The sequence below is a fragment of the Cylas formicarius genome, unplaced genomic scaffold (assembly GCF_029955315.1).
Source record: "Cylas formicarius isolate icCylForm1 unplaced genomic scaffold, icCylForm1.1 PGA_scaffold_3__17_contigs__length_32017465, whole genome shotgun sequence".
In the NCBI taxonomy this organism is placed as follows: Eukaryota; Metazoa; Arthropoda; class Insecta; order Coleoptera; family Brentidae; genus Cylas; species Cylas formicarius.
In genome coordinates this window covers 9,419,005-9,446,443 of record NW_026844326.1, presented here as the reverse complement: position 1 = coordinate 9,446,443, position 27,439 = coordinate 9,419,005, and the positions used below count along the sequence as shown (strand labels likewise).

General features: G+C 34.3%; 1 protein-coding gene across 1 annotated transcript; it reads left to right on the top strand.

Annotated features, from left to right (window-relative positions):
* Nucleotides 1-395: 395 nt before the first annotated feature.
* LOC132700147 (integrin beta-nu-like) lies at nt 396-27,039 on the top strand. Its single transcript, XM_060667292.1, has 10 exons — nt 396-871; nt 3,729-3,915; nt 4,261-4,592; nt 8,627-8,917; nt 10,885-11,217; nt 13,840-14,003; nt 19,056-19,145; nt 19,196-19,401; nt 22,996-23,214; nt 26,446-27,039. Exons 1-10 carry the CDS (start codon nt 698-700, stop codon nt 26,784-26,786), a joined length of 2,337 nt encoding a protein of 778 aa, XP_060523275.1. The 5' UTR covers nt 396-697; the 3' UTR covers nt 26,787-27,039.
* Nucleotides 27,040-27,439: the final 400 nt, after the last annotated feature.

Here is a 27,439-nt window from a genome sequence, read left to right as displayed (position 1 = left end):
ATAGTAGACTTGTTTATAGCAGAAAAGAAAAACAAATGTAAAATATTCTCGGCATTTTTTGGATCCACTCAAAACAGTTTATATCCGTTTTAATTGTCATTTATTTTCTTCATACCGCTACTTTTTATTCACAAAAATAACGGAACTACGCTGCAAAATGGGATACCCTGGACATTTGGATAACTCATATCTAAAACACATCCAAGAATGTTTATATTCCGCGTTACGTTTCTTATTTAGACGCTGGCCAAAAAAAAAATTAAAATGACAAACGTGCCAATAAAAATCGACTCCGGCTTTGACTCGAACATTTGTGTCGCTGTACCGCAAGATAACAAAAATATTAAAGTATAGGTGCCGAGATAAACCGTTAGTCTTATCAGTTATCACGTTTATTTGTGCATCAACTTTTTCGTGTTGGGCCGTTACGGCCAGCGCCGACTCTAGGCATTAAACAAAAATAATAAACAAAATCGTTTGTCCGCGCGGTAAACTGTCCAGACGCTGCATCAGCGGGAAAACGGATGCATCATCGCTACCAACATTGAGATCGCGCACGTTTTCGTGAAATTATTATTTACCTTGAGTTCGTTATAATTTGATAAGGCGGTTTACTCAGCGCACATGTTGAAGATTACCTTTTCAATATTTGTCATGTAGCATTTAAGACCCGGCTCGAACATTTCTAAATAACATAATGACTGTCGGTTTAATAGGGTGCGGTTTTCTGTTAGCACTGGCCGCACATTTTTCGCAAGTAAGGAGTGCGGTCGAATGTCCCCTAAACTTGAAATTGTTGTGCAACGAACAGACCAATTGCAACGAATGTATTCGAATACACCCCTGCTGCCATTGGTGTTACGATCAGCAAGTAAGTATGCGACCACTTATTTGATTAATTAATCACCATTTTAACTTTCTTAAAACGTTTTAAATTTAGCATATCGATTTAATTCTAGGAATTAACTGATTCGCCTAATAAATAATAATTTTATGTACATATTTTTAAAATATAATTTTATTTATTATATCTTTATAAATTATAAACAGTTATAAATAAAAAAAAAACAGTTGGGTTCTTCAAAACAGATTTTTTTTTAAACAGAATCCAAAAGTGACATTTTCCTACCTTATATTAGGTTAGAGAATCGTAATTTACAGCAAAAAGACGTTCGGACTGTCTCAATTTAGTGTAAGTCACTTTGGAATTGTTTTCCTTAGTAACGATTTTGATTTTTTGACGTTGTATAGTCATTTTTGGTTAGTTTTGTTTAATCTAAGCCAAATGACAGAGACAAATTGAAAAAATCATTGATGTTTTTTTATCAGAGTCAATACCGGTATTGGTTATGTGTCTTTCAGGATTTATTTCTCAAAATTTACATTAATTTGTTGTGATTCTTTATAAATTTTTCCAAGATCACGGCTAACAGTTTTGGATTTGTTTCAATTGGAAAAAGAACAAGCTAAAAGTGGAATCTTTTCGAAAATTTATAATATCATTGGAACGGCTTCAAAAAATTAAAAATTTTTCGATGGTACACTGAGTTAGTTTGAAAAAAACACACACCAAAGTCAAACCAAAACATGTCTGGACGGCCTAGAAGTTTGCCATGCACTTTCAGGACTTGTTACATAAACTACTATTTGACAAAGGCTTCACCAAAAATAAGAATATACGTAGAATATTTATTTTTTCAAAAAAACTTTTACAGGCACCTGTAATACTATTTATAAAACTTCTGGATTCCTCCTGCGTTGGTTTTTGTTGAATCGAACTAGCTAACATTTCGCCAATCATCCATCCTGTTGACTTCTTCAGAGCTTGACTGAAACTGGCTCGCATTTTACTCTGTACATGCTTTTATATTATTTGAGGGGGGGCGTAGCTAAGTGGCTAAGGCATAAACACCGTCTCGGATGACTGATTCCCATGTGGGTGACAGTGATCTGAGTCGCGGTTAAGATTGTTAGCCTGCTTATAGATTTCTATAGACATTGGGATTTTTCGTTGGTAGAAAAATTGATTACATGCAAGAATTTTAGTTTTATCGAATGAAATTTTATGTCCGGTTTCGTGATTGTGTTCGGCAACTGCTGATGAGTTTATTTGTCTTTGCCTTAATGCTCTTTCATGTTCTTTAAGCCTAGTTGATATTTTTCGTCCGTTATGTCCAATGTAAACTCCTGGCATCTCATAGCTATGGGTTCTCCACTATCACCAGTCATCACGAATATATTTATATAAGCCTTTGAGATGAAAGCTCTCGACACCTTCCATTAAAACCAAAATTATGGAAACGCTCCGTCGATGATACTTTTGTTATTTGGCCTCATGGTCAAGAGTTCCTAGTAGATTTTCTTAGATATTTAAACTCTAATCACTCTAACATACGTTTTACCATTGAATTAGAAACTAATAAAAACCTCCCATTCAACATCCTGCTCAAGAATCATCGGTTATCAACTCTATCCTTTACCGAGCCTTAAAACTATCTCAGCCCGAGTCATTGAACCCAGAATTAAAACATCTTACCTCTGCTCTTCTCTCTACTAATTTCTACATTCATATTAAGCGTTCCATCACAAAATACATTTCACCACAACCTTCCAATAGCAATCCACATATCAAAAGTTCTAAAGAAATGTAACTTCAAACCCAATTTTACCACTTATTCAAAAGTCACTTAACATCTTTGAGCAGCAGTTTACAGCATTCCATGCATACGTGGCAAAGAATAAATTTTAGAGATCCGACGAAAAATATCAACTAGACTCAAAGAATTTAAGCCTTAAAACTAGGGCAAATAAACCCATCAAAGAATTTAAGCCTTAAAACTAGGGCAAATAAACCCATTAGCAGTTGTCGAACACAATCACGAACCGGACATAAAATTTTATTCGATAAAACTTAATTCTGATGATGAAAAATCCGTGAGTCTATAGAAATCTATAAGCAACATACCAATCTTAACTGCGACTCAGGTACCAATATGGGAATCAGTCATCCGAGACGATATTTAGGCTGTTAGATGAAATTGAATTGGAATTTAGACCATAAATGCCTTTGGTTGGGTTATAAAAATTTCCCATATATTTCTTTTTATAATTGTAAAACTAATAATTTGTGCGACTTTTAAAAAAATATCTTTTGTATGGCAAATTGTTAACAAGATTTTATTTTTGCCCTAAATGATATACCCCAAAATAAAAAGCAGTTATCTTCAGAAGGAGCATTTGTTTGCACACTAACGTTATTTTCTAAAAATATTCTATACACCGTAGAAATTATAGATACCTCGTATTATAAGATAAAATGTTGGAGAACCACCTTCTCTTGCACTCTTGTGTTTTTTTTTTAGTTAAACCCTAATAATTCGATGTTGTCCAAATACGACGGTATAGGAGGCTTTCTGTATTGGAAAACTCAATTAAATCTTGTAAAGAAAGACACTTATGGTTTTTTTGATTTAACTTCACGTGAGTTACTTTACAAATTTGAAATAATTAAGGATAATGTTTCAAATTTATATACATAATGTAACGCTGTGCCTCTGGAAAAATATTACTACCTACATTCCATATTGCGTTTATCTACTAAAAAGATAAAATTACAATCATGGTTAATTTTTGGATTAAATTAACGGATTTGTTTGCTAGAATTTAAGCGAATCTTAAAACAAGATATTTTGAATACTGCTGATCGAAGTAATAAATTTGATTTGCAGAATTTTACAGGCAGTAGGTGCAACTTTATAGAGGAGCTTAAGCAATGCGATGGACAAGTCGAGAAGAATGTCGAGTCCAAATTGGAAATTGAGACGGACAAAGACTTTACGGCGATAAGAAAAACCAGTGATGTGACCAGAGTCATACAAATCAAACCGCAAGGCTTCAAGGTTGTCTTGAGGAAAGGTCAGATTTAATAGTCGATATAGGATTGAAAAATGTTTTATATTTATCTAAAAGTAATGAAACGCTTTTAAATTCAATGAGACATCAAAAATTTAAATGGAAGACTCCAGCTTAATATTGAGTTTTTGAAGTGTAACATGCCTGCCAACTTTTAATCTGTTATTTAAAACTGAGGTAAATGAAAAAAAAAAAAAAACAAAAAAGACTATGTCATCGTATTTTCACTGGTGGCATTTTTCATCAAGTCGAAATCTCTAATGTTCTCCCAATGTTCCTAGATTAAAACCTAGAACACCCTGTATACTTATACATTTTTGATGTTTATTTTTCTATTTGCATGTTTAGATGCTCCGATAAATTTTACATTTACCTACAACGCTGCCAAGAACTATCCACTGGAGTTGTACTACTTAGGCGACTTAAGTTACTCGATGCGAACTCATTTGGAGACTCTGAAAAACTTGGGCGACGATCTGGGGAAAAGTTTGGAGAATTTGACCTTGAACTACAAATTGGCATACGGTTCCTTCTTGGACAAACCAGCTTTGCCGTTCTTTTACACTGACGAGAAAAACATGAATAACCCCTGCATGTCTGAGTCGCAGAAATGCGAAAGGGGTTATTTGTTCAGGCACAGGCTGAACTTTACCAAAAATACCGGCAGATTTTTCGATAAGGTAAACCTCCTTCAAACCTTGTTACCTGCATATATGTTTTTTCGATTCATTCCAAATTAAAATATTTACTATAGTTGCCATATTTTGAGTATAGTACTCAGACATGTTAAGATACATTTGGGTATGAACTTGAGTACTGGGTGGTCAATTATGAAGAGCACTATGCCATATCTAGAAATGTGATTAAAGCGGCGAAGAAAAAATGTATTTTAAAATTTCTGGAATTGCCGCCAGTGTTCTTGAATTTTAAATTCCGTTTTTTGAGAAATAATATTATGTTACAAATAGTCAAAATCGACACCGTTTCCAAGTTGGAATAAATTTTATTTTTTTAGTTAAAGTGTTTTTGCCCTGTCTCTGAAAAGAGGTGGGGGATGTCCGAAGATTTTCGGAAATACGTGTCAGTAACTTCAGCTGTCACCTGTCAGCAGATGTTTGCGCTTTATTAAAAATATTGTAATTACTATTAGCGTGGCCGAAATGTTCGTGATGACCATATATTATTAAATCCAGGACTGAATTTTCGGTGCTTTCACCAACACGCTTTTTTAATTCGGGCTACTGAAATGCTACGAACTGCATTTGAACTATAATACTGGTACTTGAATGGTAAAAGAACTTAAATTGTAATGAAGTATTTTTTTGAGAAAATAATTTATAATAAAAATAAAAATATTTGTCAAAAAAGACAAAAAAAGACACGCATGACTGTTAATTCAAGAAGAAATGCAATAGATATCCCGGAATATAGTGTCATCATATATATATATATATATATATATATATATATATATATATATATATATATATATATATATATATATATATATATATATATATATATATATATATATATATATATATATATATATTTCATCTTTCCTATCGGCCCCCCTAGGCCAACTTTTGGTATTTTTCCGACCCCGACGCTATTAGGTTACGAGGGCTAGGGGTCTCTCCTTTTCACCTATTTATATTTCTACCTGGCAGATAGGTATAAAATGCGTAAAAAAACGGATATGTCCAACGGAAGGCAGAAGAGTACGGTACAAGGTTTCGGATGCCTAGTACCGGTCCAGAACAGGGGTGGTGAAGCAGGCCCCACTGGACCGTCAGCCAGCGACTGCGGCTCACCCTCCGTGGTATTCCAGGCTGAGGAGAGTATTTTTGCTACTGGATACGAAGAGATAAATTCGTTTCAAAGAAGAGACTCTATTCAAAGAACACCACCGAGACGGGGAACCTTCTCGCTCCCAGACGCTAGTGATCTATTGGCCCACCAAACAGAAGGCCCTATCACGGAAAATGCAGCTAAAAGAAAGAGACTGGAGGGAACCCCCGATAACTCAACAAGCACAAATGTGAACAACAAGCAAAAGAACTTTATCCACACCTTAGACAAAGTATTCGCACAGGTAAGAACTATGGAAAGAATAATCAAAGAAGCATATAAACCAAAAAAGGAATACTGTGAAATCAGTGGCAAACTATCCTTCTTAACAGAGAAGCTCCGTGCGATGGATATCGAAAAATGGTTGCATGATGTGAGTACAAATACTGAAGCAGAAAAGAAACTTCGTCTAGAAAATGATGAACTGCGAATGCAGGTCAACGCTATGAAAACGGAACAGAACGACAAACGACAAGAAAGATCAGAGACTATAAAATGTGACGCGTGTGCACGGGCGGAAAAAAGAGTCTTGAGACAACAGCAGCTCAAAAAAGAGGGGACTTTCGAGTGCTACCAGTTCATCAGTGAAGAGGACTGGGAAGAAAACGTATTTTACGATTTGGAAAGTATCAAATGTCTCAAAACAAGAGAGAAGGTGAGGTTGCCATCATGGTGCACTCCGTGGGCTTTCCTGACGTTAGTGGAAAATTAGTGCAGTCCACTAGGTGGATATTCTACCCTATCTTGAGCGAAAAATCCACTCAGTCAGAAGTGGGCGACTCAGAGATGTTCGAGGCTCTACGCAGGATCAAAATCCAAGTCATAAAACAGGATAGAACTAATATAGTGATTCTCGATAACGATGAGATCACCGGAACCATAATGACACGAATGCTGCAGTTCTTATTCTGCGATACGCCAGTACGTATTGTAAAAATTCGACGAGAACAGTACCAGCCAAGCCAGCATATAAAACGCAACAAAGAGACGAATCCGAGGAAACCCAAGGAAGATGCGCTGCTGATAGAAATGAAAGACACGAGCTTTGCGGACCTCCTTAAGGCCGTTAAAACTGCTGTAGATCCTAGCGCCATAGGCGTCGACGTTGGACAACTTAGAAAAACAAGAAACGGCCAAGTCTTACTTACCGTAATAATGGATCCGATCGAGCTGAACTGCTAAAAAGGGAAATTGGTGAAAAGGTACCCGGTGCCACTGCACATTTGCTAAAAAGCAAAAAAGTTCTCCACGTTAAAGACCTGGACGAAGTTACCACAACTGATGAGATCAAAGAGGCTGTTTCTAAGGCAACGGGCACCAACCCCAGTAATGTAGACGTAAGAGCTCTCAGACCAGCTTACGGAGGCAGGCAAAATACCATCCTAATTGTAAGCGAGGCGAAAGCAGAAAAACCTATCAATCTTAAGACGATAAAAATCGGCTGGACTAGAATTTACGAAAGGCAGAGAGAAGACCGATGCTTCAGATGCTGGGGATTAGGGCATGTCAAGTCGCAATGTAAAGGGTCAGATAGAGAAAAACTATGTCGGAAATGTGGGCACGAGGGCCACAAAGCAGATGCATGCTCGAATAAACCATTCTGCCTCCAATGTAAAGCAGAGGGCCATCAAACCGGCTCCCCTAGATGCCCATCAAAAGTGCAGGCGGCGGTAGCGCCAAAGAAAGCAACCGCACCCACACAATCAGATTCCTCCAATATATATATATATATATATATATATATATATATATATATATATATATATATATATATATATATATATATACATATATATGATCTCTGAAATGCTGACGTTTTACAACGAGGAACTTTATAATTTCTATGGATAGACCTCATTGACAAAAAATTTCAATCTTTTCGAAGAAACGTAGATATTTAAAAAAAATAAAAATAAGAATTTTTGAGGAGTATCATGATATCCATGAAAATTGTAAATTGAGAATATAAATTAATAACAGATATTTCCGCCTTTATTTTGAATAGCAGCACGACAGCAATTGTTCATGCTGAAAAGTACTAGTCTTATGTCGTTTTCGTCTAAATTATTCTATATTGTTATATTGTTAGGTGGGTTACAAAGGTCTTGAAAACATCTGTAGATCATGTCCCGAACATTCTCAAGTGGGTTAAGATCAGTGCTGGTTGCTGGCCAATCCATAGTTTCATTTCCAATCTCATTCAAATAATTTTGCACACTCTGAGCAAGATATGGTCTAACATTATCTTGCTGCAGCTGTGATGTTCCTGTGGCAAATCGTTGTCTTAAAGCAGAGACTCTTAAAAAACGGTTTTGCACTCCCGTAGTCTTCTTAAGTGCTGACCTATCTCCCTGCAACTTTCGATTTCTGTCCCATTCTTCCATAGCTCTTTTCCAGTAAAATGACTGACACTGGGCACACTCCTGGGGGTCAAATTTCTAGACTTGCATTCAATAAGAAAGGCTTTACTACACCGTACCTCATAAATGTAAAAATAAACACTCTAAATTTGGAATGTATGTACTATGGCCGCCTAGAATAAAAATAAATATTTTCATTTTTACACGAATTTCCAAAAATAATTTTGTTGGTTTGGTGTATATATGCAACACACTTAGACTCTCGATCTGTATACAATAATAAGTTGAACTTGTTAATTTCAGTACTTATAATAGGTGTAATAATCTTAAAAATATAATGTTATATGTATATGTTAAAAAATAGAAGAGAAAATAGACCACATAAGAATTTGCTTGTCCACAATTTTTCTAGGGCATCTTTTGAAACATTCAGTATCCAGTATTTTATTTCTCCTTTTTATCCATCCTATTATTAAATGACACCCTTTATATTGGATTTTCAGGTTAAAAACAGTCAGATAAGTGCCAATGTCGACGATCTAGACGGAGCTCTGGAAGCCATATCGCAAATACTCGTCTGTAATAAGAAATTCGGCTGGACCGAGAATTCTCGAAAGCTCATTGTACTTTCCACGGATAGTCTGCTGCATACTGCGGGCGATGGCCTTTTAGCGGGGGCAGTGAAAAAAAATGACGACGTGTGTTTAATAGACTATCACGGCAATTACATGGACCCACTAAGGTACGATTACCCGTCGGTTGGACAAATTAGACGGCTTCTGAAAGATTACAAGGTATGCCAGACCTGTTTTAGTGAAAACTTAGAAAATGCAAAATCAGTTTTAACTGTTAATCTATATTTATATCGGATGGGTTATTGAAGTTGATTGGTTGATACGTTGGTTGATTGGAATTATGGTCTGTGTTGTATGCCATTTATCAAAAGTAAAAAGTTTTCCAAAATTAGAAACATTATTTTTGAGGCAGGCAGAAAAATGACCAGGTGATCATTTGAGGGTTTTTAAAACTGCGCTCATATAAAAATGCCATTAAAAATTGGCCAAAAATCAAAATATGAAATTCTATTAATTTAATGGGGTTTTGTTTTTGCTTCGGCTGCATTTTTTAAATTTATTGCAATCCATCTTATTTGTATTTTTTTCCTGGTCCTTACAAGCATTTTTTTCCAATCTGAAAAGTGGCAATATTGTTGTTAGTGACGCAAAGGAAAGTTTTCAATTAATTGAATAAATTCATTTTTTGTTACTATGCTGAGCGGTTTTTTATATGCAACAGCATTATCTAAAAGTTACCTTTAATATTCATATTTACAAGAAATTGTGCGAATTGTTATCCTAATCAACGGAATTTTTTCAACTTATCATTGAAGTTTATATTCCCTGGTTATTAATATAAAGCGCATTTTGATAAATTTTGACTCCTCTGTATGTATATTTTATGCTTTTTATATTTTAATATGATGTGTGGAATCTAAGTAGAGAGGAAAACTTGTTAAAAATGTTAAAAACATGATATTCAAATCGGAAAATTTACAGTGTGGCGTTCATGAGGAAAGATACAATTCTTGACATGGCTAACAGATAAAATACAAAAAGGTCCAGTGGGAACGCATTTCTAGGTATTTTATAGATTTTTAAATTCACTTTAATACAGTTGACACATACATTTTTAGATTATCCAGCATATTATAATTTGAATGGTCTACATACACCAAATCCACAGTGTGGTCGGGAAAATGTGGAAAAAGATCTTGTTGGTCAGTTCTTATATTGTTTTCCTGCAGGCTCTCCCTATGGAGGTCTGAGTCCCTGAGGGATGGGCTGGAAATTGTTTTTTAACAACTTTTAAATTAATTGGCTTCATTTAATAAAAAGTAATATGAGGACTTGTATTCGGGACCCCTTAAAATAGTATCCTTGAAACATATTTGATAGTTGTATATAAACTATTTAATTTTGTGAGAGATTAAATGGTGAGCCTGTAAAAAAATGTTCTTTATTCGTGCTTTATCCGTAATCCAGAGACTTCGCACATTTTCCGGACACCCAAAATGTTTTTATTTAAAATAACTGCTAAAGTAAAACTACAATAGAAATCACTCAGTGAAATTTTCGATAATTAGCTTGAAATTTTAGACCATATATTCCAGGGAGTAACAAAATGAAAAAAAATGGTGCCAGAAAATCATGAAATTTGTAATGGGCTGATTCAAAAAGTGTCAGTAAAATTATTCTATTAGTTTTAGTTTTTGGTTAGTGTGTAATTTTATATTGATTTCAAAATGATAAATTTGGACAAGAGAGTGGCTATACAAAATATCCTTTGGGGCCTTTGGGGCAATAGAGTTTAAAATGAGCACTGGGTTGACAAAAAAGCCCATCAATGGCGTCATGATTAAAAAAAAGGACGTGATTAACAAACCTTTGGTTTTGAGAGAAATAACTGTAATAAATATTTAAATTCATGTAATTTAACTGGCAATAACAATTATAACGTAAAATATGCACAAGTTGAACATGTAAATTGATAAATATAGCCCACCTGAAAAAATTTGAGCTAATAGACAAAATCTGAGCACTCTTTTGGATTCTTCACACAAAAATTACGCATATAGACGATATTATCCATAAACAGGTTTACAATCCACCAAAAATACCAAATAAAAAATTATTTATCTCATAGAAAATTCTCATATTACTTTTAAGCAATCGTCTCCCTAGCCAGGCGTTTTAAATTTTAGGTGAATCTTATAATCGCCGTGACGAAGGACAAAATCAAATTTTACGAACAAATGAAAACACACATATTGAACGACGAGGTCTACGTCGGCGAGCTGGAGGAAAATTCGGCCAACATTTTAAAATTGGTAAACACCGGTTTCTACAATTTCATGAGGCAAGTCCAGTTTTCCGCGAATACGAGCCACGCACCGGAACTGGACGTAAAGTTCTTCGGAAACTGCGACGGTTTCGGTCACTTCAATCAAACCTCGGCGTGTTATAACGTCGAGGAAGAAACACCGGTCACTTTCAAGGTGCAGATCACGTTGAAAGAATTCACGTCGAAAAAAGTGGTGAGTGAATTTGGTGCCATTTACAACCCTTAATAGCAGGAATATTGAATTGGGATGCAGATATAATTCTATTTTGAATTAGATTAGAACTATATCTCTGTCTCTGAGACGCTAGCAATTGGGCGTATGGAGCATTTATTTACTAATAAAAGTGTCTCTTCTAATTTTGTCGCTTCAAAATTATGAGTAGCTGCAACTGAAGTAAATACCGTGTTTAGACTCGAACTTTTAGCTTTAAATTTTAGGTTTTATTCTCCAAACTAATGAGAAACTGCACCAAATGTTCTGAATTTTGCCTTCGACAATGGCAGGATTAGTGAGAAAACATAAAGTAAAACATTGAGCAATGGTTGCCAATATTCTCCTCTCAGTAATAGGGGAGATTAGTGAAAACTGAGCTGCTGCGATAGACTATTATCATAAGTTATCGATTAAAAACTTTACTAGTCAAGTTATCAAAATTCATGTGACAGCGCATAAAAAATGGATAATGTACAATGTTTCGACCCTATTTATTTCAGAATCGATAACAACTAGGGGAATGTGCTCCAGCTCTGCTAAGTATAACTTTTCCAAATCCTTGGATATCTAAGAACAAAAAATCAACAAAAAAATATGGTCTGCTTTCTAAGAAAGGCCTATGAGATGAAATAGCCAGTTTGGAGTACCTAATATATAGAAATTTTTTGAGAGCCTTTGACAGGTTAGATCATACTTCTTGATACTAAACTTTCTTTACTTGGTTTTCATGCACAAATAATCAGTTTGTTCAGCAGTTTGTAGTTTATTGAATTCAATGTATTTTAATCTAACGAATACCTAGCTACTACTCTTGCTTCCCAAGAAAATTATTGACACCTTTGTCTTATTTTATAAAATTGTTCAAAGTTAGAATGACTAATTAGAATTACCTTTAATTGAGGTATTAGTAATTATCTGGATTTAAATGTAGAAAAATGACTATCTCAACTATATCTAGGGCTATTATTTACGACTATCGCTGAGGAGCACAATGCTAAGTTGTAGTTCAGTTAAAGATCTTGGTGTCATTGTTGATAAGATCTTTAATAGGCACATTGATTTTATCACAAATTCTCATAAAAAATCTCAGATTGGTTTACATACAATCTAACAACTCCTAAGTAAATACAATATTGCTCTGAGTATCAAGTAACATTATAAAAGCAATTAAAATGTAAAATACCATTAATTTGTTTCCTTTAACTACCAGCACATTTAAATCCAGAAATCCAGAAATTCAATGGTATAAATATGTCACATTTACTCTTACTCTTATTGTTAATTACTTAACTTCACCTCTAAGTTTTAGCAATCTATTGTAGTATGGGTATGTTCCTATTTTTGTTTTTAGTCTATATAAAGTGGGTCGCTGTTCCTGACCAGGGCATTGCCTTCAGAACGCTAATACCGCAGGTTTTCGCTCCTAACTCTAGAAGAGCCCTCGATCTATTGTAACTCTCTCCATAGCTATAGAGCATCATCCAGGTTCATCTCTCTGTCTAGACTCTACAACGTGGATAGTGGTTCCTTGGTGTAGCTGATTGCCTATGGTTAGGTTACTTCCAGCAGATGGAAACCCACTTTCGATAGGCTTTCACACTGACATAATATTTGTATGGCTGTTTCCTCCTCTTTTTAACAGGATCTGCCTTCAGTTTTTTTGTTCCACTCCCAATGGGCTTAGATGTCTCTTATGCCGGCAGTGGCCCGGCAATAGACCAACCATTATTCTTACTGCCTTTTTGGTGACTTAGCTGTAAATTTGACCGATAGGCCTCTGAGGAATTCATTGCCTGGATTCTCTTCCCATCCATTAGGGTTTGGCCACCCTACAGAAGGGTCCTAGTTTGATCATACATCTTGACGAGTCTTCACGAGCTACACGACGCTTTCTGGTTTAATGTCTTATGATAATCCAGAACTAATTGGTATGTTATGTTGCTGGACTGCCTATTGCCGCTTCACTCTAGGTATAAGTCGCGATTATCTTATTACGAATGTTTTTCATTTCTGTTGCTCTTGCACAATGCAGTGATCTCAGCTTGGAACACAATTGCTAAATCACCCATTGGAGAAGAAATTTTTGTTTTCGTCAGCCCCTACTCCTTCTTCGCTTTTTGAGTCGTCTGTCTTTATTGGTGGGCGATTTTTACAATTTTCTATAGCCGATATTTGAGTCTTGTAATATTTAACAAAGCAATACTTGAGTGTTGTGCTATCTATAGGCTAGGACTTAGTCTGCTTTTATTTCCCTGTAGGGCTAGAGTTCTAGCGCTGCAGTAGGCATTATGCACCATGTAATTCAGTAAGCAACCACACTTTATCTGCATGTAAAAATCATAAAACTAAAAGAAAATTTTAAAATAGATACTGCCAATTTACGAAATACTATACAAAATCTGATGTGCGAAATTAGACTGGGGGAAAAGGACAGGAAATTTGAAAAGTAGGGTTGGTCGTTGATTGATCCTAACCCAGATGTTCTTGGTGCACCTAGTTAAAATTTAGATAAAGCTTCTAGAAAGGACAAAAATCGCTAATCGCTAGTCGAATCGTTTGTCCTGAACTGAGGCGCCTTTATAACTAGCGATATTATTTCAGGAGCAAATCTTCATAAAAGAGAAAAACATAAACGAAGAATTAACAGTTAACATAGAATACGCCGGTTGCGATTGTACGTGCGAAAACTATCAGGCACGGGACATTTTGAATTGTGGACCAAACGGTGTGCTCAGCTGCGGTTCGTGTCTTTGTTCTGAAGGATGGTAAGTCAAGTCAGGAACACACATTTGGAAACGTCAAGTTCATTCTATGCATTACGCAGTGTACTGAAATGAAATGTGAGGCAAATTTCATTTAGAGTGAGACGGGCAGTAAAGGGGATGATTTCCTTTGTTATACATACCTTCTACCTTGTTTTGAGGTTAACTTCTACTTTGTGAAATAATTGCAATCACTTATCCTTCTTTGAACAAAGTGAATATTTCGACTATTTCTCACGGGACAATCCTATGTGAACTAACTTTTAAATCAGCTCCGCATTTGAAAAATTAGGAGAATTACTCCATTTAGTATTTTGATTTAATAATTTTACATAATTGACTTTTTTAAAAGAACTAATCTATTTTACTGTGTTTTATGTTTATGAATAATTTTATAAAAAGTACCAACAAAATAATGGAAGAGGTTTATGGGGCTGTTTCAATTAACAAATAATTTATTTATTGAAGCCCGGTAAAATGTTATCTAATAAAAAAAATTATGAACATGGAACTGCTGTAAGCATTGCACTAATGCAAATTAACAATTATAAAAGTATATTTGTAAAGAAAATAGGTAATACATAAAACATTTTATTAGTTTAGTTATTAATAAAATTAAAGTTGTTGCGAATTGTTTTGGAGATATTCTTTTAAATATTATTGAAATATACATTCTATTTTTGAAATATATTCGGCATCGGCATTAAAATTAAGAAAATATTGTTCCTGCCGCTAAAACTGCAAATAAACCAACAAAATAGTTCATGTTCCCTACAGTTTCTTTTCACTCTGTTTAGGAAGGCAAATAAATCTATTCTATAAATTGTTTCCTTTATTGCGTTAGCTTCTTCACATACATGTCCTGATGCAAAACAAAACAACTTCGAAAGGGAACTACCACAAACTTTATCAATTCGAAAAACTACTACTTCATTAATGTCGAGACGAGAAAGAGAGACAGAGAGATATCACTATGTAATAAAAAAAATGTTATATTTAACAGCCTTCGAAGCACAACGAATTAAAAACATACAAGAAATATCGTAAATTTATTAGCTCAAAAAGTATTACGCCGAAAAAAAAAACGTGTACGACAAATAAAATCAACGGTTAAAATCGAAAATCAATTAACACCAGGAATACAATCCTTTGGGACAAAAGCATATCAAAATAGAAAAAAAGGATAGGAAAGGATATATATACCACAATATTTAAGAACGTCGTAACCGTAAAATCAACAGAACTGGAGTTCTGGAGGCGATCAGTCGAAATCTCTGGAATAGAAAGAATAACCAACTAGTTAGGGGGATTATAGGTACATACGAAATTAAAGACATGGTATGGACTTGTACATGATGCCCCTAAAAATACTCCCAAAACAAATACAGGTTTGGCAGCGGGAAGGACGAAGAAAACTAAGCAGATCACGAAAGAGTTATTAGCGATTAGAGAAAGAGAGCTCCATGAAAATCAATGGAGAGACTGAGAAACATAGAAAAAGAAATCGCAAGATATCTAAGAACGTTATGAGCCGATCTACGATCGACGTTGCTTCTTCCAAACAGTAGCATCAACGTTGAAATTTTAAATGGGACACAAATGAGCATTACATTTTTCGATCTGGTATTACTTTACGATTGTTTTTCAATAGTACGTGCCTTTACCGACCTATAGTGGAGCCAGTAAAGGTAATATTTTCGAATTAGCTTAGGGATTCCTTGTACATCATACAGGGTATGTCAACACAAATGATTTGCCTACAAGATCCAAAAATGCTGAAAAGTACATTTTTTAAAAGAAACACCAGTGTTCACATGTTTTAAATTCCCTTTCGGATGATGTACCATGTCCCTATACTTAAATAGTTTGGATTCTGAAATAAAAGTAAGTTTCTCTGAAAACTGGATTACTTGGGCAGAATTCATCTTTTAGGTGGTCATGAAATATCCATCCTATTTTACATAATTTATAAACAATTCATGCTGTTTTAATGAATTTGGTTATTATACATGGACAATGGAACCACTATATAAACAGACATTTTAATGAACAGACAATTTAAACTAACCAACCAGATTTACAACAAATAAAGAAGAGAAAATTTGCCAGAATTAAGAAAAGCTTTGCCAACCATTTTAGGAAAAACATTTTAAAAACTGTTTACACTAACCATTACATTCTAAACCCTTTAAAGTCCATTGAAGTGAACTAATGGTAGTAGTCTTCTTCATTTCGGTTGGATCCATTTGTTCTAAGCATCGTACAATCCGATGCTTAACACTGGTGTCCTGCACCGGTGTAAAATAGAAGCGTGACTTTGATGCACCCCATATGTAAAAATATAATGGCGTGAGGTCGGGCGATCTTGCTAACCAATCCCAAGAGGTTCGAAATTCGTGAGGACAGCAAGAAAATCATTTACCACTGTTCTTAATATTTGAAGGTATCTTGCAGCATTCGTTGGTTCATCGTAAATCATTTTATTATGTCTTAACAAGCAAAACATATATAAACTAAAATTACAGTGTTCATTCCTTCGATTGGAAGCATCCTCTTCAGAAAAATTTACTACATCGGCCACCTAAAAGATGAATTATATCAAAGTAATCCCATTTTCAGAGAAACTTGTTTTTTTTTAGAAACCTTTTAGGTTAGGGACATCATTCGTCATCATTATATTCGATGCCTAAGCCAGAATTTGAACTTTCTACTGGCTCCAGTGTCGTAGTAATAAAAATTTAATTAGTCGCAAAAATGAAGAAAATAATAATGTTCTCGAAAACTGCTGAAGATCGGTATAGGAACGTATTATTCAAAAACAATCATAAAATATTAACGGATCGAAAAACGCAATAATATACAATGTTTATGCTACCTTTTCGAAGAAGCGGCAACGCCGCAGCGTTAAAAATATTTTAGATCGATGGAGCATCGCTGCACATGGAACTAACCAACTAACCGTTCGCCGTAAACGTCTAAGGTATGGTCTGTTCATAGATATAAGAAAGTGACCAATTGCTTTTGAATAGGATTATCCAAGGGTGGTCATTAACATACAATGCAACAAGACTATTACCTATATTTTCGGAATTTAAATTCAGGTAAAATTGTGGTCCGTAATAGAAAATAATTTTATACCTACCTGTGTTTAATATTCTTTGGTTTGGTATACTACTTAGTTTAAGTTTATTAGTAATCATTCCTATTTCGTGTGTAATACAGCATGTGCCAATCTAGTGTATCTCAGGAGATGCTCCCGGTCAAATGTAGAAAACACTATTCTATTGAGACCAAGGAAGTTATAAACAATGTTTATTTTACACTCATTGAACGTGGTGCCAGCAAGCGACCATCTTTAGAAGAAACGGCCACATTGACAAAAATTCCAACATCAACTTTATGGAAAATTGTGAATAATCCCATTTCAGCTAGGAAAAAAGAAGCGATGCTGACATTTTCTCGAGTGTAGATGAAAGTGATCAAGATATAATACCATGTAAAATTTACGAGTTATACGAGGAACAAAGCGTGCCTACATTAGATATCTTAATTAGGAGGCTTGAAAAAGATGAAACCGTTGTTAAATGTGGCAGAACTACCTTATGGAAGTGTATTCAACACATGGGTTTTAGATTTAAAAAAATTGACAAAAGGCAAGTCATAATGGAATCTTTTAGAATTCGGAAATGGCGACTGGAATATCTTGACAAAAATTAAGATTTACAGAGAACAACAAAGGCTAATTATTTACTTGGATGAAACCTGGGTTCGATACTTTTGATACCCCGGAAAAGAGTTGGGTGTGTAAAACAAACGCGCCATCAAAAAAAGGTAAAAGAATAACTATTTTGCATGCTGCCTCTAAAGATGGTTGGATTCCAAATAGACTTCCTCTGTCTGCAAAAAATATTAAAGATTCTTCTCTGGAATGAAATGAAGACACCACCGCTGATTTATTTGAAGGTTGGTTTAAAAACAAACTATTTCCAAAGATTACTCCTCATAGCGTAATTGTAGTGGACAATGCAAATTATCACAGTAGACAGTTCACTAAAACCCCTTCCTCATGTGACACAAAAGCAACAATCCAAAACTACATGTATAATGACTACATTTATTCACGAATATTATACAAAAAAGCAATTAATTGAGGTTGTACAAAGCTTGAACCTACAAAAGAAATATGTCCACTGTATATTTAATCCTATTGAACATGTTTGGTACCAACTGAAATCTGTCATTCGTCGTAACAATGTTTTCCCCGTGTTAACTCCAATGTCCTCAAACTTATAGAAACCGAAGTTTTTACCATCCCTCCACAAAGTTGGGCAAATTCTTTTAAACATATAGAAAAAGCAGAACAATCGCATATCCATATTGCAAATAACATAGAACAAATAATAATTAGAACAGGCGATGATAGCGATAGGGATACTGATATATTATGTGAATAATTTTAAGTAATTTAAGTAGGTAATAAAAATAATTTGTAATTTTATTTAAGATTTAAACATAGATACATACATAAATAAATAAATATTGTTTAGTATCTTTCCTAACAAAACCCCAAATAATTAAATTCTAAGCAAAGTACAGACCTGTTCGGCCATATTTCATTCTTACAGCTTGCCCGGATCTTTCCTTAATTCGTATCATTTAGTCCCTTTCTTATATCTATGAACAGACTTTACCTTCAATAGAGAAACATCCCTATCCCCATATTTAGTATTGAAAAATAAATCAATATTTTGTTTATCTCTACCCATTGATTTAGTTATCATACCTTTTCAACGAATGAAATGAGGGTCTTTTAAGAAGAAGTAAGATTTTTATCAATATCAGTTTTATCATTTAAACAAAATATTTGTAAATAAATAAGTGAAAAGTAAATTGGTAGATAAACAAGTAATAAAGTAAGTCAATAAATAAGTAATCAAATAAGAATATAATTTATGCACATGAGCTAGGGAAAAACAATATCAATTTTTTTGTCAAATTTGCCTCACTGTTATCTTTAAACAACTCGCGTGACCATTTCTCATCGGCACTTTGCAGGACCGGGCCGACTTGCTCTGAGGAATGCAGCTACAACGTGACGCTGTGCAGGAACATTAAAAGCGCCAACAAGTTAACTTGCTCCGGAGCGTAAGCACCGCATTCCTGGTATTCGATTTAAAGATAAGATGTCATTTTAGCGGCGATTGCCTGTGCGGTAAATGCGAGTGCGATTTTCCACATTCCGGAAAATTTTGCGAGTTTTACTGCCCGGTCGACAAACGTAACAGGATATGCAGCGGACACGGTACTTGTTTCGAAGGGGAATGCACTTGCGATGCTGCGTACTCGGGAAAAGATTGTTCGTGCGAAACTGGTGTTGAGAACTGCAAACTTACCGGCAGAGGTAGGTATACGTATATAGTTTGGTCAGTTGCAGCGCATTTTCTTCAAAACTTCGTACAAATAGAAAAAAAAAATTAACAAAGTTTTGAAAATTTGGTGCTGAACCCTCCCGGAGCTGCATCCCTCTTACGTAAACAATAACTTCGATGAGAAAATGTTACAGGAGAATGTGGGGCAAGGAGGCCATCTCAAAAATTAACGAATTTTTTTTTTCGTTATTATATTTATAAATTGGTTATTTGTACATTTTTAGTCCTTTGAGTAATACCAGGGGTAATGAACCGCTAAAAAATTCTAAAAAAAAGCTATTCCCCATTATTACAACCATTTCATTCAATTTATTGAACGTGTTATTTGTTATATAATTCTATGGATTTATCCTAAAGTCATAGCTTTCGAAAATCTTATAAATACTAATTACAAATTTTTTAATGGATAGAAAAATCGTTCCTAATCAGTAACGTTTTTTTTTATTTAATACTTTTTAATAAATAATTATAATTTTTAGACATACATAGGACGAGTGGGGCTAAAAGCCACACAATATAATAAAAAGCTTAAGTGGGCCGCCTTGCCCCACCCACCCCTAGGACTTATATCATTAAGTTACCTTGGGAAATAAACATGGCCCTTAAGAGATTATCTCGAGTATTATCAGTGTGAGCAAAAAATAAACAAAACCAATATTAAAGAGCAGTTCTTTCTCACCACTTAAAATAAAATATATAATAGTAAATGTTGGTGGTTATGTGATATTTTTTATTCTTGTGCTTCTTGTGAAATTCACTGTAGGACTGTTCCCGTAATGAAATGTAACTTTTTAATCATCAACCTCTGCAAAATCGTTCACCTCGATGGCATTTAAAGCACTCGGTCCATGTCAAGTAGAACATGTTGTGAAGTAGAAAGCAACTGTCTCACAGCATCTCTGCAGTCAACGATACTACAAAGAGGACTTTGTGATCCAGGTTGACACCAATTACTGCAAAAGAAAATCTTACTATTCATCCTCCAGAACATTTGGAGTTATGGTTTGCTTGATAAACGGAGACTTTCCTTACTTAATGACAAATAGTTACTGAGAAAAACGAAAATATGCTCGTTGTAAGCTATGAAAGAGCAATCATGGAACATATTCAAACAAATACAAGTACGTTGATTAAACCTCAATTAGTAAATAATTTTTTAAGTAATATTGTCAATAGACACAGAAGGAATTTGCACTCTAGCTTCTGATGATACTGACTCGATTGTTTAGACTGCTCTGGAGCAGGATATAGATTTGGAACGCATGTTTATTATTTGGCAATAACGTGTATTCGCTTCAAAATGATAATTTTAAAATTATATTGAATAATAAAAACATAAAGTAATCTATTCTTGTAAAGATCTAGGGGTATCTTATTTACTTCAGAAGAGCCACGGGAAACTAGAACCCTTTATATGTTCAACGATCCTAATCCTTTCCCTTCTATCCTATTGCAATCTAGTATATTGGCTGGCCCTTCTCAATTAGGCTATAAAAACCACCTGATTAAATATGGCCATCCAAAGCAAACGATTGTCGTAGGTGAGATAGAAAATCATTTGTGTGGCGAGTTTCGAATAGTGTGGTTTGAAATGGATTTCTGCAGCTTCCTATTTTGAGATGGAGAGTAGATATTGAAAGAAATCATTACAAGAAAATCCCTATATTGGTGAAAAAGTACTTTGAATCTGGCTTTGTGTTAAAAGTATTTTTTCATTAAAACAATAGTATTGTTTTTTACGTCTACCTTTCATTAAAACAAATGTGAGTATTCCATATTTGTTTGTTATATCATTATAACTTGTGTTTTATGGTTTAGAATTGAAAAACAGACATCACTGTAATATTAACTTTATTTTACATAAAAAAAATTTTTTACAGCTCACACATTTGTTAATTAATATTTTAAGATTTGAATTTATTTATATCTTGACCAAGCTTATCGTCTCCTTTTTTTTCTGATGATGTATTGTGTTAGGCTTACGTTTCATTGAGGTGACAAATTTGAAACACATCTAGTACTAATGCGAAGTTAATTGTTTATATTTTAATGTAGTGAGTAAATATTTCTCAAAACTGTTTGATTTTTGGGTGATTGGATGAGTACCTATGTTAGATCTCATAAATAAGGACCTGTTATTATTATTATTATTATTATCATTATTATTATTATTATTATTATTATTATTATTATTATTATTATTATTTTACTAGTATTATTTGCTTATTATTCCTGATATTTGCCTAGCCTTAAAAGATTGCAAAAATAATATTATTTTTTAAATTTACACTTGACATCTTGAAATCGCTATCGGTTCATATTATTTAATAAACTGGTTGGTCAATCGAATCCAGACCCACATCTGCAGCACTAGCACGGCAGACATATCGCCTTTTTAATGACTTTCATTGGAGGAATAATAAAAGGGTATTAAATCACGAACAGACAGGGAGATTACAAAAAAGAACATTTAAACAAATGCAGCCACAAACAGGGGTAGTGATACAGACGCGTTCTGCAGCATTAGCAGAATGGAGAATTATCAAAACAGTGAAATATGAGAACAAAAATCGAGTAGACTTTCTATTAATTGGCATTAAAAACTGGCCAGACAGACAGACAGAGTGGCAAGACAGAACTCAATGAAGAAAGACCTATCTGCACCACACACTCTCCCGAGTCATGCTGAGTGAAAGGAATAGTTATTGAAGTCAAAAAATAACAAACAGATAAATCTCTTAAATCAATGAAAAAGAATAGAGGCAGTGGTCCTTATGCCCAATACCTGGAAAAGTGGATAGATTACCCCTATCCATAAAAAGGGCAGAAAAGATACATGCATAACAGTAACTAGCACATTTAGCAGGTTATACGGTAAGATATTGAAGAATGTGGTTGAAGAAGAAAATAGACCCTTCGAAATAGAGGAATATGGCGCTTTTAGAGCTGGTCACTCATGCATGAGGAAAAAATGGCAACGAATAACGAACAAAAACATCTACTATTTGTTGACCTGAAGAAAGCAAATCTAATCCCCATCCCAATTAAAAAACTGTGGGAAGTTATGGCGACAACATCAAACAACATCAAGACCATAAAGCTACAAAACAACTGTACAAACGGATATTATTTTTTTGACGAAATGTCAAAAAAAAATTAAAAAATGCAAAGTGACTGAACCTAAGGAATATGAAATAAATTTGACTTTGAAAAAAAAACGAACTGTCAGTATGGAAGAGATAAATAACCAATATAAACATTACATTCTTAATTTCTGTTGCTACATCTATTACCCTTAACAAAATGGGATACTCCAGGTGTTATTTCTTTAAACAAATGCGAGAACCAGAAAAAAACACATTAAAATTTTCTTTTAAGATTATTATTAATCGGTATAAAAAAATTTCAATGTTCTGATTATGATATAAGGGAAATAAACAGCTATTGTATGGCACGTTCTAAATAGTCAAATGTTTTGCCCCCATCGAAGAGACCAGAATCTTCGTGTCACTTAGATTCATTTTCATGTCGTAGAACTATTGGGTGATTTTTCCCATTTTTTCCAGATTATATCTGCAACGGTCACGGGGCTTGCGAATGTAATTCGTGCCAGTGCGACGAAGGCTTCGAGGGCGCGTACTGCGAGAAAAATAAGGAGAAGAACTTTTTCTGCGACATCTACAGTGACTACGTCAAAGAGTTTAAAGAAAACGGCACGAGTTTGTTCCGAAGAAACAACGTGGAAGTACTTGTCGAAGGCCTGAGGGAAACTTCAAATGATGGCGGTAAAAACAATGCGGCAACATTAACAGAGACCATAATTATTATGAATCGTTTACCTTCAAAATATGCGATAAGTATTGTTGTTAGAAGTAGGTAAAATAAACCCTTTCTTCACACCAGCAACATGGAACAAATAAACAAAATATGGGGGAAAACAGGTAACATTTTGATTTATACTAGGTGTTACTCTGTTAATCTGATTAGTGCATCTAGCTCCTATCAGCCAAATCAGTTAAAAAAATGTTATTTTTTGGTAACCTACTTGCCACAACTGGACAACTATGGCCGCATGTTTGTGACAAATATTTCATGTTAATTTGGCAAAATCTATTTAATCTATTTATTTTGTTGATGTTTAAGACTATTTTGATTACAAACTACAATACCGACTTCAATTAATTAGCAACAAAAAGAAAAACTTTTATGAATATTATATAAATTTCACGGCAAACAAGAGTTGCTGGTAAAAATTTAACTAACCAAATCTAAAGTTGTTTAAATTTGTTGCCTCGTAGAGCAGATGAGTATGAAATTGGCAATATTCCTATCAAAAGTCCATTTGCAACCTTTTGTGGTGGTAGCAGAAAATCTAGTTAAATCGCTTTGTCATTTTTTTTGTGTTTTTTGCGTATTAAAGTAGTGGGGGCCGAACTATTGGAAACATGTACACACCGTTTGGCAACGCCGCATCAAGGCAAACGTTATCATCTCGATAGTTGTAGTCTCCCCCGAAAGATCCAGTTGCACAATAAGCATTGTTTACCAAATCCTTGCTAGTATTTTTTTCAAATACTAGTTGTTATAATAAGTATTTCCTTTTCATTTCTTCTTCGACCATGAGATTCATTTATTAAATTATCTGATATCATTTCAATAGCGACGTGTATTTGCGCTAGTCGAAATTTTTATAAATTCAACGAGTTTTCTGAGATGTTTGATTAATATATGATTAAACCTGAAACAGAAAACAATCTATATAGAAAATTTAAGTTTTAGTCACTTTCTATCGCAATTTGATGTATAGTATGGACTATGCATTGACTTTCTTCTAATAAATTTTGCTGCCTCAATGTTGCTTAATAGTTGCTCTATTTACTACGAACGGAATTATATTTGCTACTTGTTCAACCCTTTAAAATTTCCAAATTTCTTTCCTTTGTCTCTCTTTCCTTCAAAATGCGACAGAACAGCCCGATTTTGTTTTTGCGCAATGACTATTGATTTTCTTGGAAAATGGAAAAAGCTTCTTTTAAATCGATCATTTATTACAACGATAGGCGATTGGTTCTTTTCTTCACATGTCTTGCAGGAATGTTCACAATTTTGTTTGCCATTTTCTTGGAAAATGGAAAAAGCTTCTTTTAAATAGATCATTTAGTACAACGATAGGTTATTGGTTCTTTTCTTCACATGTCTTGCAGGAATCTTCACAATTTTGTTTGCCATTTTCTTGGAAAATGGAAAAAGCTTCTTTTAAATCGATCATTTATTACAACGATAGGCGTTTGGTTCTTTTCTTTACATGTCTTGCAGGAATGTTCACAATTTTGTTTGCCATTTTCTTGGAAAATGGAAAAAGCTTCTTTTAAATCGATCATTTATTACAACGATAGGTTATTGGTTCTTTTCTTCACATGTCTTGCAGGAATCTTCACAATTTTGTTTGCCATTGTCTTGGAAAATGGAAAAAGTTTCTTTTAAATCGATCATTTATTACAACGATAGGTGATTGGTCCTTTTCTTCACATGTCTTGCAGGAATCTTCACAATTTTGTTTGCCATTTTCTTCTCATAGAACATAATTGTTATTATGCTTTTCTTTCATGATGCTTTGCAGTTCACTGATATTTCTGATAACCTAAATTAATAAACAAGTTTCAAGAAACAGCGGGACAAATAGTAAGATCACATCCTGTGCGAAATCTGACTTTAAAGCCACTCGCACTTAGCCCACATCTACACATGAAGCCTTTTTAAATAGAAAATAAAAATTTTTACACTAACTAAGTAAGCTTGAATTGAAAATTTCAGTGTTATGTGTAAAATAATATTGAAAATTTCAAGTTCTGCGTAGTGACTGAATTCGAGAATGCTAGAATGCTGGAATCCACGTTTTAAGCAACATAGGTTGTTGTGCTTGAAAACATTTTATATTTTTAATCAACTTAATTTCATCAATGCAGCGGATATCATCAAATCTGTGTAAATTAGAAATAAAGCGACAACAAACATTCTGAACTTTCTGTAGCCGCTACGTGGTCGCAGGAGTAATACACAATATTACAGTAAGACAGGCGAGGGAGAATAAAACTATTACATAACATAAATACGTCTTTATTTGAATACAACAATTTCAAACTCATATAAGATTGCTTGGAGATATAGGTTCCATGATCTAAAAACTTCATATCCTCATCCTCATCTCCCATTTTAACACGTTTATTGTCGACATATAACTTCCTTTTCTCGCAGAGCCAGTGCTAGTTTCTAAATCCCTATTCATGAGGTTCCCAGCGTATTCACATCATACAATCACATCACTCAGATAAGCCATATAAAATAAAAATAATAAGGGTTCACGTCTGATAAAATTTATAGGGATGACAAGCGCTGGTTTTTTAAGAGTACTTTCTGATGCCAGTTATAAGGATATGATTCCAGAAAATTTTACGTTGTTTCATCAAATCCAGTACATTGACAATTTTCAACAAAGAAACCATAATATCAAAGGCCTTTGTGAACTCTATTAAAACTAGAGCTGTAACCATAGTTCACGTTCAATAGGCATATAACCATTCAATATGTCTTTTTCTAAACCCAGAGTTGTGAATTGGAAATAACTCATTCACAGCTACCAATTTATTTATCTATTTGAATACTACTTTGTCCAGAATTTTTTATAAAATCGGTATCAAATTTATTGGGCTCAGGGCCCAAATATGGACAAACCAGAGTTTTTTAGAATAGCTCTCATTCCACAAAGTTGAGTAATCCGATTTCAAGAGAAGAATTCACAAAACGACAACTATATTTTGTCATTTTGTTTGTCATCCCCTGTGTGATTCTGTTCTCCCCCCGTAGCACCCATATAATGAATTTAAAAGTAACATTAAAATCGCTTATCTTAGAATTATAAAAATTATGGTTGATAGACGAAATAACGATTAATTCCTTCTGGGTTATTTAAATTTTATGACATGTCGACAGTTCCCTACAATTAAGCATTTTTTCAGATGGAGAATGTTCGCTGGTATATTTTCCCGGAGCGACCAGACGATGCCGCATCGATTATCGTTACGTCTCGGGTCAGAACAACTCGATTCACCTCCATGTCACATCCGAGGAATGCGTGATGACAAATACCGCGACCGCCACTTTTTTCGCGCTCGCCGCTTTCATGGGCGTGGTCTTGTTGGGTTTGATCTTTATCGCGTTTAAAAAGTTTCAGATTTATCGAATGGACCAAGCGGAATATAAAAGGTTCATTACCGAGAAGAAAAGTGTCAGCGAAATGAACCCTTTGTACAAGTCTCCCGTTTCTACTTTCACGAACCCGATGGCAAGGTCCCAGTGAGCAGCAGGCTGCGCAAAGCGAGTATTGATGTTACGACTGTGAGAAATAAACTAAATAAATGAACTATCGAGACCCAATCTGCTGAACATTCCTTTCGTTCGTTCAATAACTTGCGAATCATACGTAATTCTAAAAAACGTGAGATCGAATCATAAATCATTAGGCAAGCATAAACTCAAGCAAATAAGGAAACCTTTGAGTCTGTGATTATAAACCAACCTAAGAATGATACTACACGGAATGGCTGGTGTTGTTTGGAGGACATGTTAAATCAAATCATTTGCAGTTGTTCTACCTAAACATATCTTATGCGAATGTGAAAAGTTGTTGAGAGATACCTGTGTTTTTTAAAAATGCGCTGTATAGTCAATTATTAAAAATTAAAAATTATTTTCAATTACCACTTTTTTCCCTGCAATATTTGGGTTCCCACCGTTCGATTACACATTAGGACAGATTATTTATCATTTATCACGTTATATTAAATGCTCCGACATAATAAAAATGCATAACCTAGAACCTTCACTTGTAAAAGAAGACTTTGAACAACTGGCACAATCCGCACGCAGTGCCAAATTTTCATGGTATATTTGGCTAAAGCAACTGCAAATAATCTCTATGAGCAAGACCTTTAAAATACGAGGTGTGTTAAA